Source organism: Halichoerus grypus, chromosome 5 (assembly GCF_964656455.1).
Source record: "Halichoerus grypus chromosome 5, mHalGry1.hap1.1, whole genome shotgun sequence".
NCBI classification, from domain to species: Eukaryota; Metazoa; Chordata; class Mammalia; order Carnivora; family Phocidae; genus Halichoerus; species Halichoerus grypus.
In genome coordinates, this window is record NC_135716.1 from 52,558,316 (window position 1) to 52,574,995 (window position 16,680).

A 16,680-nucleotide genomic window follows, 5' to 3' on the forward strand; every position below is an offset into this window, starting at 1 on the left:
TTTCAGTTATAGAAGATGACATTTACGCCTCAAATTTAAAACGAGATTATGGAGATGATCATGAAAACAGCATTACTGTGTGGCACGAAGACCCCATTGGGCCGCTTGGAATAAGGCAGGCCTGGCTGACTGGCTGAGTGCCCTTAGGAAGACACCAGTCTCTGTATTTGTAAAATGGGGAAATAATATCAACCCATGGTGGCAATCTAAAATAGTGTACATAAAATGTCTGGCATTGGGAATGCTCAATAAATATTTGCTATTATTAGAAAAAAGATGCAGTTTTTGAAAAAAAAAAAAGATTACAATTTTTTTTTCCCTTTTTTAAGCCAAATCTGGAACTTAAGCAGCTCACAAGGGGTTAATTCCCCCTACATCACTTACCAGTTTGTTCCCCTCCTCATAGCCTAAGACGGTGGAGGCATCAGCCCTGCCATGGTGTAGCCAAAGGAGGCCAAAATCGGCAAGCAGGTCCCAGACAGGTTAAGCATGAAATAAACCAAAATTTAAAAATATAATGAAAAGTCCAAATTCACCCTCAACCTAGAGCCTGAGAGCAAATGAGCCCACTTTACCATGTCTGACAGTTCTCTGCCCAGCTTGACTGGCTGCTCCTGGTGCCTGGGGGTGGGAGGGGTGGCGTTTCCCTCAGAGCTCGTACCCCAGTGCCTTTGCAACACGTGGGCAGTGATGACTCCGAAACTGCTTTATCAGAGGGAGAGCTTTCCTGGGGTGGCTCAGTCGGTTAAGCACCTGCCTTCAGCTCAGGTCATGATCCCAGGGTCCTGGGATCGAGCCCCTCATCAGGCTCCCTGCTCAGCAGGAAGCCTGCTTCTCCCTCTGCCCCTACCCCCTGCTCGTTTTCTCTCTCTCTCTCTCCCAAAAATAAACAAAATCTTTAAAAAAAAAAAAAAAGAAGAAGAAGAAGAGCTTTCCCTGTCACTCCCAGGGAGCCTGTTGGGAACAATATGAGTCCTCTCTCTTTGAAAAAAGCAATAAGGTAAAATGGTTATAACCATCACTTCTAGCCCACATTTAGATCTGTTGCCAACATAATAATGTTACTATTTCAGGTAAGAGAAGCAGCAGAATTAAGAAATACAGTATTTTTTAATCTTACTATTTTTTTAATCTAGAAAAAAATGATCTTATTTTTCTTTACTTGGCAAACCAGAAAACCCTGATTTATTTTCTCCCAACTGTCCTCATGAAATAATTATGATCACCATAAAGTGTAGCTGGGAGTTCTTTACATTACTGAGAGCTAAAAGGATTTAAGGCCTCCAAGCAATAATATAATTAACCCTACCGATAAGTCTGGAATGGCCCAACTTAGACACAAATGTAAGAGTGAGAAATGCAATTTTGTTTTTTTTATTTAAATTCAATTAGCCAACTTATAATACATCATTAGTTTCAGATGTAGTGTTCAATAAATTATCAGTTGTGTATAACACCCAGTGCTCATCACATCGTGTGCCCTCCTTAATGCCCATCACCCAGCTACCCCATCTCCCTACCCACCTCTCCTCCACAACCTTCAGTTTGTTTCCTATAGTTAAGAATCTCTCATGGTTTGTCTCCCTCTCTGATGACTTCCCATTCAGTTTTCCCTCCCTTCCCCTGTGGTCCTCTGCGCTGTTTCTTATATTCCACATATGAGTGAAACCATATGATAATTGTCTTTCTCTGCTTGACATATTTCACTCAGCATAATACCCTCCAATTCCATCCATGTCAATGTAAATGGTAGGTATTCATCCTTTCTGATGGCTGAGTAATATTCCATTGTATATATGAACCACATCTTCTTTATCCATTCATCTGTTGAAGGGCATCTCAGCTCCTTCCACAGTTTGGCTAGTGTGGACTTTGCTGCTATGAACATTGGGTGCATGTGCCCCTTCTCTTCACTACATTTGTATCTTTGGGGTAAATACCTAGTAGTGCAATTGCTGGGCCATAAGGTAGCTCTACTTTTAACTTCTTGAGGAGCCTCCATACCCGTTTCCAGAGTGGCTGTACCAGCTTGCTTTCCCACCAACAGTGTAAGAGGGTTCCCCTTTCTCTGGAGAGATGCAATTTTGATTACAGTTTTCTTCTTGAGGACAACTGTGACATTTATCAGGTGGACTGTTAACCTGCAGATTGCCTGAATGACCCAGTGCACTTTCACCCCATTAGCCTGGGCCCCACCACCTCTGCACATGTGGAGGCCCTGCTCACATGGAGGCCCTGCTCATGTGGAGGCTCTGCAACATGGAGGCCCTGCTCACATGGAGGCTCTGTAACATGGAGGCCCTGCTCACATGGAGGCCCTGCTCACATGGAGGCTCTGTAACATGGAGGCCCTGCTCACATGGAGGCTCTGCTCACATGGAGGCTCTGCAACATGGAGGCCCTGCTCACATGGAGGCTCTGTAACATGGAGGCCCTGCTCACATGGAGGCCCTGCTCACATGGGGGCTCTGTAACATGGAGGCCCTGCTCACATGGAGGCTCTGTAACATGGAGGCACTGCTCACATGGAGGCCCTGCCCACGTGGAGGCCCTGCTCACATGGAGGCCCTGCACAGGTGGAGGCCCTGCTCACGTGGAGGCCCTGCTCACGTGGAGGTCCTGTTCACGTGGAGGCCCTGCTCACGTGGAGGCCCTGCTCACATGGAGGCACTGCTCACATGGAGGCCCTGCACAGGTGGAGGCCATGCTCACGTGGAGGCCCTCCTCACATGGAGGCCCTGCACACGTGGAGGCCCTGTTCACGTGGAGGCCCTGCTCATGTGGAGGCCCTGCTCACATGGAGGCCCTGCTCACATGGAGGCCCTGCCCACGTGGAGGCCCTGCTCACATGGAGGCCCTGCACAGGTGGAGGCCCTGCTCACGTGGGTCCCTGCTCACGTGGAGGTCCTGTTCACGTGGAGGCCCTGCTCACATGGAGGCACTGCTCACATGGAGGCCCTGCACAGGTGGAGGCCCTGCTCACGTGGAGGCCCTGCCCACGTGGAGGTCCTGTTCACGTGGAGGCCCTGCTCACATGGAGGCCCTGCTCACATGAAGGCCCTGCGCAGGTGGAGGCCATGCTCACGTGGAGGCCCTGCCCACATGGAGGCCCTGTTCACGTGGAGGCCCTGCTCACATGGAGGCCCTGCTCACATGGAGGCCCTGCACAGGTGGAGGCCCTACTCACGTGGAGGCCCTCCTCACATGGAGGCCCTGCACACGTGGAGGCCCTGTTCACGTGGAGGCCCTGCTCATGTGGAGGCCCTGCTCACATGGAGGCCCTGCTCACATGGAGGCCCTGCACAGGTGGAGGCCCTGCTCATGTGGAGGCCCTGCCAACGTGGAGGCCCTGCTCACGTGGAGGCCCTGCCAACATGGAGGCCCTGTTCACGTGGAGGCCCTGCACACGTGGAGGCCCTGCTCACATGGAGGCCCTGTTCACGTGGAGGCCCTGCACACATGGAGGCCCTGCCCACGTGGAGGCCCTGTCCACATGGAGGCCCTGCCCACGTGGAGGACCTGCTCACATGGAGGCCCTTCATGATGAGGTGCTCCCCAGGACTCCAGACTGACTGGACGGCAACCAAATGCTTCCTGAAACAGCCACACGCTCTTTCCAGAGTCTGACAACTTTGCTTTGGCCATTGTCAAGTAGCAGCAGATGTTTGGTGCAGCAGAAAGAAGTCAGCAAGGATTTTGCCATCACAAAGGGCTGGGAAGAAAGAGACTGGCCACCCAGGAGTGGGATACAGGGCCTGAGGGCACGGCCACATCCACCTCCTATCATCTCCGCCACACGCAAAGCACACCTGTGCACAGAGCACAGGGTCCACGCGGAGACGCTCACACACAGCCCTAGACATGCAGAGAAGCACACACAGATACACATGGGACACAGACACACTCAGGCACATAGATGCACACAGAGACATTCACACACACAAACACACAGACACATAACCTCACAGAGGTATGCACACCGATACAGACACACCGAGAGACACTCACAACATCCGGGACATCAACCCACAGAGAGACATGGAGACACACACACACACTATCAGGAAGGGAACCTGATGTGTTCCTTCCGGTCTCCTATCACCCAGTGCTTACATGGCAGGCCCAGAAGGGCACCCCAAATGCACAGAGGGCTTTGTGTTCAGAGAGAACACGAGGATGTAAGACTGGCCCGGGGACTCCCGAGAGAACGTGTCAGCTGCAATCAAAAGCGCCAAGCCTACAAAGCCCAAAGGCCACCTAGGGATGTTCGCGATGCTTCCCTGGATTACACTTTGCAGCCTGCTCACATCAAGAAGTCCAGCTAATCACACAGAATTGTTTTCAGGGGATTTGGAACTTATTATTTAATAATGTTATTGCTGCCATTCTAGAGTTCACTGATAGGTCTGTGAGCCTGTGTGAATATAGAAGAATTATTGCAGACACTGGAACAAAATCAATTTTGCAGAGATAGGTCAACATCTTTTAGGCCCAGTAAAAAATTTTATATAAATGATTTATTTAATAGCTGCATTTTTGAGGAATCGTTTTCCACCAGAGGAACTGAATAAATTACCAGATCTAGTAAGACGAGAGAGAGAGAGAGGATGAATAGAGAACAACTACAGAAGTTTCTATGCTCCTCCCTGCCATCCCTCAGCAACTGTGAACCACCATCACTTAGTGCCAATTTGTCAAAAAAACCTACCTTGCCTAAGGTTTCATATTAGATGTTAGAAATAGATGCCAGACTTCGTCCTGAGCTGGAAGGTGGGAGGAGGTGAGGGCACCAGCAGCCCAGGTGATACAACGCAGGAGCCGAGGCACCTGGCACCGCCTGGCAGGTGCAAGCAGGCTTCCCAGGAGTGGGACTGAGCAGATGACGGAAGGGTGAGTGGAATAGGCCGGGTGGAGAGGGGAGGAAACTTGTTCCCAGCAGAGAGTGTCGCTTGTGCAAAGGTATGGAGAGGAGAATAATGGAGAATTGCCACGAGTGTGGAGCTGCCCTGCAGAGCACCTGTGATGAGGTGGGGGGAGAGGTGGAGAGACCCAGCTAGAGAGAACCAGGTGCTTCCTGCACCGGCATTGAATCTCCTCCTGAAGGCCATGGGGAACCTCCCAAGAATGTATTTCTCCATGGCCCCATGATTGTCAACAAGCCATTGCCCCTCCACTCCTGTGTAAACCTCCTGCTGCTTTGAGGCACCTTCCACCTCCACCCCTGCTAGACTCTCCTGCCATCTTGGCCATTCACTGTTTACTGAAGGCTCAAGCTACCTGGTCACGGCTTTCCTCTCCTCCTCAGTCCTGCTGTCATCCTTTGACATTGGCACCCATCTCACCATTCGTGATCCAGTGACCTTTCCCTCTACTCCCCCTCCACCCCTACTCCTACAGCCACACCCTGGGCCCTGCCATCTCCCAGAATTCCTCTCTGTAGGACCCTCCATCTCCAGCACCCCTCTCCTACTCATCACCTCCTGTTCTTCCAACTCTTTCTCTCTTTTGCTTCCACTACACCTCTTTTTTTTTTTAGCTCAGTAGGATCTCTGGTTTCTCTCCATTTAGTCCCCTATATTTCAGTCCCCTCCAGCCTCCACTCACTTCTTCATCTAGCCACGATCCCAGGCTATCTCCTCAAACACAGTTTTATCACAGCCTTCCACTTTCCTGTGCTCTTGTTCATTGAAACACCCCCCTCCCCGAAAAACCCAGCGAGGTATCCGTCCAGCAGCCTGCCCTCACACTCCTGTTCCAGGCTCAGGGCACAGCCATTAGAACCCCGTCGGGTCACCATGACAGAACCAAAGTCTCCAACCTCAGCAGAGGGGCTTTACTGCCTGACAGACTTCCTGTGTGCCAGGAACATGCTGGAGCCTCCTCTCCCACTCCTCAAAGGGAAACGTGTTTGCTTCTGAGGAAGGAATTAGAGCAGAGACCTCCAAAAAGAAACATCATCAACTTCCCGAGCCCCACACCTACCAGTGTGCTTGCACCCATGCCATGTTTGTTCTCCGCACTCCAGTTCTAAAGGACAGTGGCTCCTCCTTTTATCTAAAGCTAATTCCACCCGAGCCCAGGACCCCACTCTATGGCAGCCTTGTCCATTCATAATCCCTTCTCTCCTGTACCTACTTTCCAACGCTACTGGCTCTTTCCTGTCAGCACGTAGATGTGCTAGAGCTCCATTCTTCTGAAGCAGAAACAGACAAACCCGAACTCTCTTAACTCCCTCAAAGAACCACACTCTTCTTCCCTTCGTGGTCAAGCTTCTTTAAAGAGTCCCTTACAGTCACACTTTCTCCGCTCCTGGTACCCATTCACTCCTTAAGCCAGAGCCATCCTGCTCAAGTTTCTGCCTACTTCCGGGCTGCCAGTTCCGGGGGACCCTAAGGGTCCTGATTTGGGTTGGTCCGTCTCCCACCTCTGATGCTGTTAACCTGTCCCTCCTTGAGGTTCTCTCCTCTTTAATGTCCTCTAACCATGCTACCACTCTGTGCATCCCTGCTCCTGTCCCTGCGTGCAGGTGGGGAAACACCTGGGCATATAAGTAGACCCAGAAAAAAGCCAGGGCAAACAAGAGGGGGGAGAAGTTCTCGAAGGCAGGTGCAGATAACACAGGTGGAGGCGTAGCTTCAAACAGGACAAGCAACACCTCCACCTACCTGTGATACTGAAGAAAGGAGGTAAAAAGGTCATGCCCGGTGGCCTGAATGTTCTCTACAATGTAGGAGGCTAAGAGTATCAGCTGTTTGGGTGTGTAGGAGTTGAAGCTTGGAGAGAGAGGTGAAGACACAGAATAACGGCAAGTGTGAATGGGAGTATGTGCTGACTGAAGACAGGAGAAGGATCTGATGGAGGGGAGCACGGGGAGAGTCTGGGCAGAGGACGGCTCCATTCAGCAGAGTCTGGTGTTCTCCATCCACACTTGGCTGCCCCAGGGCGGAAGAGGAAAGAACAGCCAGGGAGAATCCAGCCAGGGTTTGGTGGTTCTGGGCCAGTGGAGCAAAAGGCTGGAAAAGCCAGGGATTCAAGGTTGCTGGGGAGAGATGTGGCCAGGTGGTCAACCAGGGAACCCATACTGTAGGGAAGAAGGAGGCAGCGGTGAGCTGGGGACCTGGGAGGAAATGGAGGAAGCCAAAGACTGGCTGTCCCTGGGGGAATGGAAGGCAGACATGTGAGGTGGTGTGAGCTAGAAGGAAAGGAGGAGCGTGAGGTTGGGGTAGAGCAGTAACAGGTTAGGGCCAAAATCAGATTTGTGTTCTCGTTTTTATTTGGATTATGGAAGTTTCAAATAAGCACAGAAGTATGAGAATGGTCTAATGAAGCCCTCAGGGCCCATCCCCTTGCTTCTACAGTTGTCAGCATTTTACCCATTTGATTTCATCTGCTCATCCTCCAACTCACATTTTTGGGAGTGGGGCAGTGGGAGGCTGTAGGATATTAAAACAAATCCTCGTTTTCATGTTATTTCACCTATAAATACCTCAGTAGATCAGATTTGGGTTTTTGTTTTAAGATGTTATTTATTTATTTTACACAGAGAGAGCAAAGTGCCTAAAATCACTCCTCTGGTAAATGTAATTGCTGGGTTTAAACCCCAGTCCATCTGACTGTGGCATCCTTCCCATCAAGGTCAGGACTCTGCTGAATGTTGTTGGGACAAAGGGAATAGAAACTACAAAGTTAGGATATGAGATGCTTTCACTACAACCCCTAGGCTCATAATTCCAGGTGAGATAAACATAATGGCTATCAATTTTTTTTTCTGTTAAGTAGGCTCCACACCCAGCATGGAGCCCAACTTGGGGCTTGAACTTACGACCCTGAGATCAAGACCTGAGCTGGGATCAAGAGTCAGATGCTTAACCAACTGCGCCCCAATAACGACTATAGTTTCTGTGCCAAAATATTTGGTGACTTTTAGGGGAGAGAGGTGCTGATAGAAGGTCTGGTTGATACTCAAACAGGAAGAGGGAGAGAGCAGCTGAGTCACCAGGGACCCAGGTTTCTGCATGCAAGTGGAGGAATGGTTTGGGGAGGCAGGTCAAAGGCCAACAGTGGGGGTGACAGGGTGAGTAACTCCAATGGAAAGGAGGAATGACCCTAATGGAGCCCAGGTACAGTAACAGGGGAGAGGGTATGTGAGTGGCTATTCATAATGGAATATGGAGTCCAGTGGGCAGAGTGACAAGGGCCAGGAGCGAAGTCACGGTGGGAGGATCCAAGGAGAGGGAACGGCAGGTGGGAGAAAGAGAGAAACAGGACTGAATATCATCTTTTCGGGAAAAATGAGTTGGACATCAAAGGAACTGCCTGGTTCCATGCTCCTCAACGTGGGCCAGTGACAGTCTGCAAACTCTGTGACCAGTCCAGCATGAGCTAGGTGCAGAAATTGAGGAGAAGCAATAGTTTACAGGTTTGTGCAGCAGTATGACAGAGCCCCAATCGCCATGGGCCAGGTTGCCTTGTATTTTACAGAAGACGGATTAGAGATTTCTTTCAAATGATCCTTCAGCACAGGCAGCTTCAGAAGTACTGGTCTATATGGCCTATGTATTAGGATGGGTTTGCTCTAATTTTCCCTTCTTGTTGATCAAGGCCACCAGACACTTCATTGCAATAGGCAGCTTCCTCAATCTTCCCTATAGTCTTAAAAGAAACAACAGCTAAGATAAAATTGGAGGAGTTCACATTGACCACTTTTGCTCCAGGATACCTTTAGAGAGGAAACAAAGCTTCATGTGTAATCACATTTAAAAGTTGCCTGAATCCAATTTTCCAAACTTTCAGTAAAAGCTTTCCGAGAATTCCAAGATTGAGGATGGTTACTGTGCCCTTCCCGTAGAAGAGATTTTATTTTCAGCCTTTATTCCTCGTGTTAGGATTACCTCAAGTTTTAGAAGTAATTGAACGTGGTCTAGACAGCAGATTTCGGTAGTTGCTAAGGAACTGGATTAGTGCTAATCTAAAAAATGTATTATTCATTTTTATTTCCGTTTGTTACTACAGTACTTTAATTGCAGATAAATGTCTTTTATGGCTCTCCAGGGTGTAAAACATTTCTCTGTTAGCTGGTGGGTTAGCCAGGGGAGACCGGGTTTGCATGCACCCCCCAAACAGATGGCATTCAGGCATGCAGTAGCTCAAAAGAAGAAAAAAGGCTTCTTGCAACATAAACAGTAGCTGGCCTTGTAAGCAGGGCCACAGCCGAGTGCCCAGGGCCAGACCAGAGTAAGACCCACGGCCCGGGGCCGGGGCCGCCGATGCCGCACACACTCCTGATTGCCCCCTCGTGTCGCAGATGATGTCATTTGACAACCTGCTACCACAGTCACCAGGCAATCAGTTCCTCAGATAAAAGATTGGTTGTCAAACTAAGAAACTCATTTTCCACACGGCAGCCAGAGTGAGCGTTTGGGAAAACAAATCTGATAGCATCACCCCAAGCTCCATGACCTCTCCCACCGCACTCTGCCGGAAACACTCCAGTGATTCCCGGGGCCTTTAGGTAAGGATTAAAACCTGTACAGGACTTCGAAGACCCTCCCCGGGCTGTCCCCTCTCCAGGTGCACGACACGCTGTGCTCAGCTTCTCTGTCCCTTGGGAAGCAGCCCTGCCCATGCTGTACACTGCCCAGCCCAAGGCTCACTTAGCAGTGCTCGCTGCCATGCCCCATGGCCAGAAGGAAGGCCTCCCCTGAGCCCGCAGGACTTCGGTAGGTCCTCATCAATCCACACTACTCTTCCTGGCATTTGTCACGTCTGTTGGTTCCTGTTTATTTGTTGTCTGTTTGATTAAGAACTGGCTTTTTAATGGACTAGAGCTCAGGAAGGCCAAGGCTCTGCCTGATTCTCCTTCAGACCGTATTTCCAGTTTCTAGAAGAGCCCCTAGCGCATAGCTAGCACTCCCAGAGTGAGCATGGAAAGCAGAAACTCTTAAACATAAACTCCAAACCGCCTTCCAGGCTTTAGCTACTTGTGAACCGGCCTCGAGGGCCATGACGTCACGAGCTGTAGTGTTGCCAAGGCATCAACGTGAAGCTCTCACGAGGGACCCTCAAACAGTTTTGTTCTTTATGAAGAATAACACCACCACCACCACCCCCAAAAAGCAACAACTGCTAGTGCTGGTGCCTATTAAGAAGAGAAGTGAGGCAATCTAATCCTGTCCTCTTTCACGGGGGATATATGCTAGGGGCGTATTCGTGAATTGCAAGGTTAATAATAGCTAACAGCTGTGGAACTCTGACAATGGGTGAGGCTGTGTGCTGGTGCGCTTGTAGGTTTGCTCACGTAATCTTCTCAACAGATCTATTTTTTTCCTCCTTTGACAGATAAAGAAATGGAGAATCAGAGATGTCAAGTGATTCACCCAAGGTCACACAGCTAGTACTGGCAGAGAGTAGACTTGAAGCCACATGATCTAACTGATTCCAGAGCCTGCACTCTTACCCATTACCTTTATCACCTCTCCCAGAGAGGTCCAGGACACATCCTTAGCGCAGATATCAAGGGGGTTCTGTACTCATTGACTAAAGATTCTTTTCATAGAGGAAGTTGTTGCTTCATCTGATACTTTGGGTTTGAGTTAAGACTGAACTAAAAAATAGGTAAATAGCCTACCTTTACTTTGTTCCCCTTCCATACATTTTCAATTTTGATCCATTTCTAAAATAGAGATAGATTGATTATCTATTCCTCTCCCAGGTTCATGAATGTTCAATGGCTTCTCTCTGCTTAAAAGTCTACGACAAACCACTTAGCCTGGCACATGAGGCCACAGGAACTGGCCCAAGCTCTGTCCTCTCTCATTACCCACTACATCCTTCAAATAGGACACCTAAGCATATTGCAAAACAAAGACTTGCCTGCTTTCTTGCCTGAAATGTGAATCTCTCATCTTGAAATCCTATTCATCCATCCAAGCCAGGGACAAATCATGTATAGGATGGCAACAAATATTACTATTATTTTAAAATAGTTCTAAATATTATTAAGTTCCATAATACTCAACTAAGTCTGGGAGGAAAGATTAATTGAAAAAAAAAAAAAAGAGAGAGAAAGGTCTCGGCCTTTTCCAAACATGTGATTGATAGGGTATTCAACAGTAGATTCAAATTCAATTTCAAATTAGGGAAGAATATTTAACATCACCTCTAGAGGGTTTTTTTTTCCCCTCAGCAACTCTAAATCTACCAGAAGGCCTTTGCAGCAGTTTCCTCAAAGTGTAACAAATTCTACTTTGTGTATCATCTCTTCATGTTTAATTATAAGGATTTGAATTTGCAGCACCAATTAATCAGTAATTAGATAGTACTGTACCAAAAGAAATTAAACAAAGATAAAAACAAAAACACAACTCAGCACAAGACCATATCATCTGGTAACATTTCATGTAGCAAGATAAAAATACTCCTGGAGAGATACAGGTTAATTGAATTAGGAACAATGTATTCTTTTGATTTTTGGTTACTGTTGTTGTCAGTGACCTCCAAAACCAGTGGGAAAGTCAAAAGTAATCCAAATACAAAAACGCTCTGATTATACTAATGTTTATTCCTCTTTTCACTCTTCATCAGAAATCCAGTTTATGACACTCAATAATTGTTCTGAAATGTAGTGGTAAACTTTGGCAATGCAAAAAAAATGTATATTTTCTTTTTTTTAAATTTAAATTCAATTAGCCAACATATAGTATATCATTAGTTTCAGTTGTAGAGTTCAGTAATTCATCAGTTACATATAACACCCAGTGCTCATCACATCACGTGCCCTCCTTAATGTCCATTACTCAGTTACCTCGTCCCCCCACTCATCTCCCCTCCAGCAACCCTCAGTTTGTTTCCTGTAGTTAAGAGTCTTGGTTATTTTTTAATGATACATTCTCTGTTGATCTTCATGTTTAAAAAACACAAAAATCAGCTTTTGAGTTAATTATCATTTAGACCTCTAAAACAAAATGTTCACCTTTGATGTGAAAAAAAAATCCAAAAAGATACAAAGCAGATTGAGGAAGGAAAAATAAAGGTTCCTGAAACCAAGATGTAAGAGAGGAAAAAGGCGTGCCTGTACAGCAAGTCCCTTTAGAATCAGGGCAGAGGACAAGGGGACCTTCTCCCTACAGTCAGGCCATTTCCCTGTGCCAAGCTCATGGTGACTTCTCCTGGTTCTCAAGCCTTTTGTTAGTAAGAGAAAGAGAAGACTGAAAGTTAGAGAAAGCAGCCTCTCCTGTAATTCAGTCTTTTTTTTAAATTTAATTTAATTTTATTATGTTAGTCACCATATAGTACATCATTAGTTTTTGATGTAGTGTTCCATGATTCATTGTTTGCGTATAACACCCAGTGCTCCATGCAGTACGTGCCCTCTTTAATACCCATCACCAGGCTAACCCCTCCCCCCACCCCCCTCCCCTCTAGAACCCTGTTTGTTTCTCAGAGTCCATAGTCTCTCACAGTTCATCTCTCCCTCCGATTCCCCCCCCTTCATTTTTCCCTTTCTTCTCCTAATGTCCTCCATGCTATTCCTTATGTTCCACAAATAAGTGAAACCATATGATAATTGACTTTCTCTGCTTGACTTATTTCACTTAGCATAATCTCCTCCAGTCCCATCCATGTTGATGTAAAAGTTGGGTATTCATCCTTTCTGATGGCCGAGTAATCTTCCATTGTATATATGGACCACATCTTCTTTATCCATTCGTCTGTTGAAGGGCATCTCGGCTCTTTCTGCAGTTTGGCTATTGCGGACATTGCTGCTATGAACATTGGGGTGTATATGGCCCTTCTTTTCACTACATCTGTGTCTTAGGGGTAAATACCCAGGAGTGCAATTGCTGGGTCATAGGGTAGCTCTATTTTTAATTCAGTCTTGAAAGAGATGACAAAGCAGCCTGCTCGTGTGGGTCCCCCACTGGCATGGAGTGATCCCGACAGTTGGGCTCTAGGGAGGGCAGCTGGGCAGAGGAGCCCCAGGGTTATAGGTTATAGGCTGGTTAGAGGGCAAACCTTTCTCCTTCAAAGCTTCTGATTACTCCTTCCCCCTGTGACTGTGACTACATAGGGAGATTGAACCAACAAAATACTCAAAATTACCTTAAGGCCCTTTAAGTTCTTTCCCTGGTGCTGTTTCAGGAGGCTTTGTGTCTGTAAGAACCTGGCATCACCTTTACTCCCAAGTATGAGGATCATGTAAATTATGGATATTGTGAAATCTTTTCATTGTGTGCCAAATGAATGAGCAGGTTTTTCCCTCAGTGTATGAGATTGTCTTGAAAACTCTTACAAAATGAATTTCACTGTGTACTCTCAAGCTTGCTTTCTAGAAGCATTTAATTGCCATTCTCTGAAAAAAGTAATTTGTCTTTTGACAGAACAATTTGCCAAGAAAGAGGGTAAGGTGCTTTGAGAAGAACTATAGAAGAAAATTTGAAAGATTCTCATCTCTTGGTCGAAATGGCTCCTCAGACTCTCCTCGGTTGTTTCAAAGCTCAAACCACTGATGAAGAGCTTCTGCAGCTGTTCAGGCTCTTTGGGAGACTCTGACTTAGACATGACGGTGGTGGGAGGGGAGACTTTACCGATGAATATTCTCTTGAAAAAAAAAAAGAAAGAGTAAGCTTTGTTCAGTAATTTAGCATCGCCGTGGACATTGGAGAGCCAAGTTGTGATAATTTTTACAACTTCATGATGAAATTAATTGAGCAGCACCCCCAAATTTGGGAACAATTAAATTTTTTTCTCCAATTTAAGAATCTCTTTTCCCAGTGTATTGGGAAGTGATGCTATAAAGTTTCTATCTCTGAGTTCACTGCTTTAAAAATTATAAAACACACCCTGAATGAAAGCCACATTTGTCAACATGACATTCATTTGTCAATATGGTTTATTAATCCTCTGTTGTACTTCTTCAACTGTTCTCTAATTTGAAAATGTTCATCTCTCAGGAGGTGGTACAATTTATCTGATTCCAATGTACCACATAAATTTTTTCCTCTTGATATTAACTTCTTTATTGAAATAAGCTTCAACAAGCTGATTCCAGTTCACAATGATCATTATCTTATGAACCCTCACTCGGGGTTAACTGGCCAGAAATTAATGAACCGGAGTAACCTCTTCATCTCCATGAATGATTACCAACGGCTCTTCACTTTAACAACATGGTAACCACTCCTGTCCCAGCTATCCTTCCTGAAGGAGAGTGTAGGAAAGCAGGGCGCTGGAGTTTAAACACCTCTCATCGCATTTCTCCTCCGCCGTCTCCCATTTCAGTAAATGGCTCTAGTCAGTGCTTGAGCCAAAATGCCTGACAGCCAGCCTGGATTGTCCCCTTTTTCTCATCTCCCACACTCAGGGCACCAGCCAGTCCTGCCAGAGCAGATGCCATTGGCCCCCACCGAGCTCAAGCCACTATTTTCTCTTGTCTCAACTCCTAGCAGGTATCTCCTAACTGGCCTCCCTGCCTCTAGCCTGCCTTCCCTAAAGCCCGTTCTCCATATACAGCCCAGATCATTATTTTTAATCCTATTATGTCACTAGGCCTGCTTAAAGCTTTCCAGTGAGTTCCCATTCCACTTAGAATAACATTGAAACAGCTCCCGTGGCCAAAGGACCCCACATGACCAGCTCTGCACCCTTCTCCCCTTCTCACCCAAAGTGGGTCATTCTTCAAATACCCAGCACTCATTCCCACCATCTAGCCCATTCACAGCTGTCCCTTCTGCTTGGAGGGCATTTCCCTACCTGCTTAGAACTGATTGTCCCCCCTTCACACTTCACCTCAGATGTCACCTCCTAGAGAAACCTTCCCTGACCACCTTAGGTGCAACCACCCTCAATCACTGTCATGCCAACCTGTTTAGACACTCCACAGCACTTGTCACCATCAGAAATTAGTCTGTTCCTTTTTGTTTGTTTCCTGATAACTGTGTTTCTCCCGACCGGCCTTGTCTGTTGGTCACCAGGCGTCGCTTGTGCCTAGAACAAGGTCTAACCTAGAGTACACTCTCAATAAACACTTGTTAGGTGACTCTCCAGTGAATGAATCCTTCCCTTCCTCCTACTATAGGACTGTGACTGGATCACTCACCCTCTGGACCTCCGCAGAATTCCTGATCTATACAATAAAGCCGACAAAAGTTTGGATTTTATGGGGCGAAGTTACAGAGTCAGTGTGTACAGTAGCCGGTGGTGCGTGGCACGTGTGGGCCGCAGCGCCCGTAACAGACCACGAGAGACATGGAGTGAGCACAGGTAACAATGTCCCCTCCCTGTTTTACAGGAAATCTTCAGAGGAACTGGACATGGACAAGGTGACAGCAGCAATGGTACTAACCAGCTTGTCCACCAGCCCTTTGGTTCGAAGCCCACCCGTGCGGCCGAATGGTAAGCCTGGGCCACGGGGCCTAGGGGAGGGCCCCCCGACACCAAGAGCAGAGCCTTTCTTTGAGGGATCTCATTTCTATCACACACACAGTGAAGAGTTTAACCACCACCCATTAGCAGAAAGCAAGGAGAACTGTGGAAGAAATGGAGACCTCACAGCTATCATCTTCCTCCTCATCTTCCCAGAGACCTCCCAGCATCTCATTCATACATCCATCCATTCAGCTCACATTTACTGAGCTCCAGCACCTTTCCAGAACACATCATAAAGTGCTTGTGCTTCTTTTTTCCCAGGTAAATGGAGGTTGGTCCAATGAAGTTATTTTCACCAGCATTATTTCTGTTCAATTGGACAGGTAGTTGGATCAAAGGACTCTGAATATTAAATATTTTGAAAAAGTATGATCCTAATAGAATAATAATATTAATCAAATAGAAGTATGCAGTCCATTCGTTCATTCAATATATATTTATTAGATACCATGCTAGATGGTTTGAAAACAATGCATACTCAATCATTCATATTGTACAATTCCTATGGGGGAAAAAAAACTATCAATCATATTAATGGCTAGCATTTATTCAGCACTTATTATATGCTGAGTACTAAGCTTGCTTCATCTCATATAATTCTCACAACAACTCTATGTTATTATCACTGTTTTACAGATGAGTAAACCGAGGCACATGAGGATTAACTGATTTGTAAATAGCAGAGCTGAAATTCCATTCCATATCTTTCTGATTCCAAATCTATCTTAGTCATGATATAATATTGGCGCATATAATTCAATAGGATAAATCAAGAGGGCAGCAGAGATGAAGTTAGAGAGCTTGACCCAGTAGCAATCAACGGAAGCCGTGTATTCCTGGCTAGGAGTTTGGACATTAATCTGAGGCTATAGGACAGCTATTAAGTGATAGGCTGGAACATTATTTTCAGGATTACAGGCAAATACAAAAACACAACCATATGGGTGTTCTGGACCTTGGTGGTCACAGTGGGGATGAGGAGGACATAACTGAGAAACGTGGAGAAGGCAGAATCAACAGGACATGGTGATGAACAGAGAAGATGAAGGAGAGGGAGTGACAAGGGTAATTTCCAGGCCGTCCGTGTGCTTCAGAAGGAGGGCCCTCCCCAAGATGGGGAGCAGAGCAGGGACATAGATCTTTGGGTGACTGTTAGGGCAAGAGGTAGGGTTGCTGAAAAAGATGAGAGTCCAATTTGGGACATGTTTAGTAGGCAGAACTTTTCAAAGGGTCTCTGTCTGGTGGAGATTTGGG

At 46.8% G+C, this 16,680-nt stretch overlaps 1 protein-coding gene across 1 annotated transcript in view; it reads left to right on the forward strand.

Moving 5' to 3' along the window:
* The window catches only part of ZNF704 (zinc finger protein 704), a 237,906-nt gene that overhangs the window by 173,006 nt on the left and 48,220 nt on the right, over positions 1 to 16,680 (forward strand). Inside the window, exon 3 of the mRNA XM_036097084.2 lies at positions 15,290 to 15,393. Coding sequence (XP_035952977.1) covers positions 15,290 to 15,393 — 104 coding nt within the window. The remainder of the gene's footprint in view (positions 1 to 15,289; positions 15,394 to 16,680) is intronic.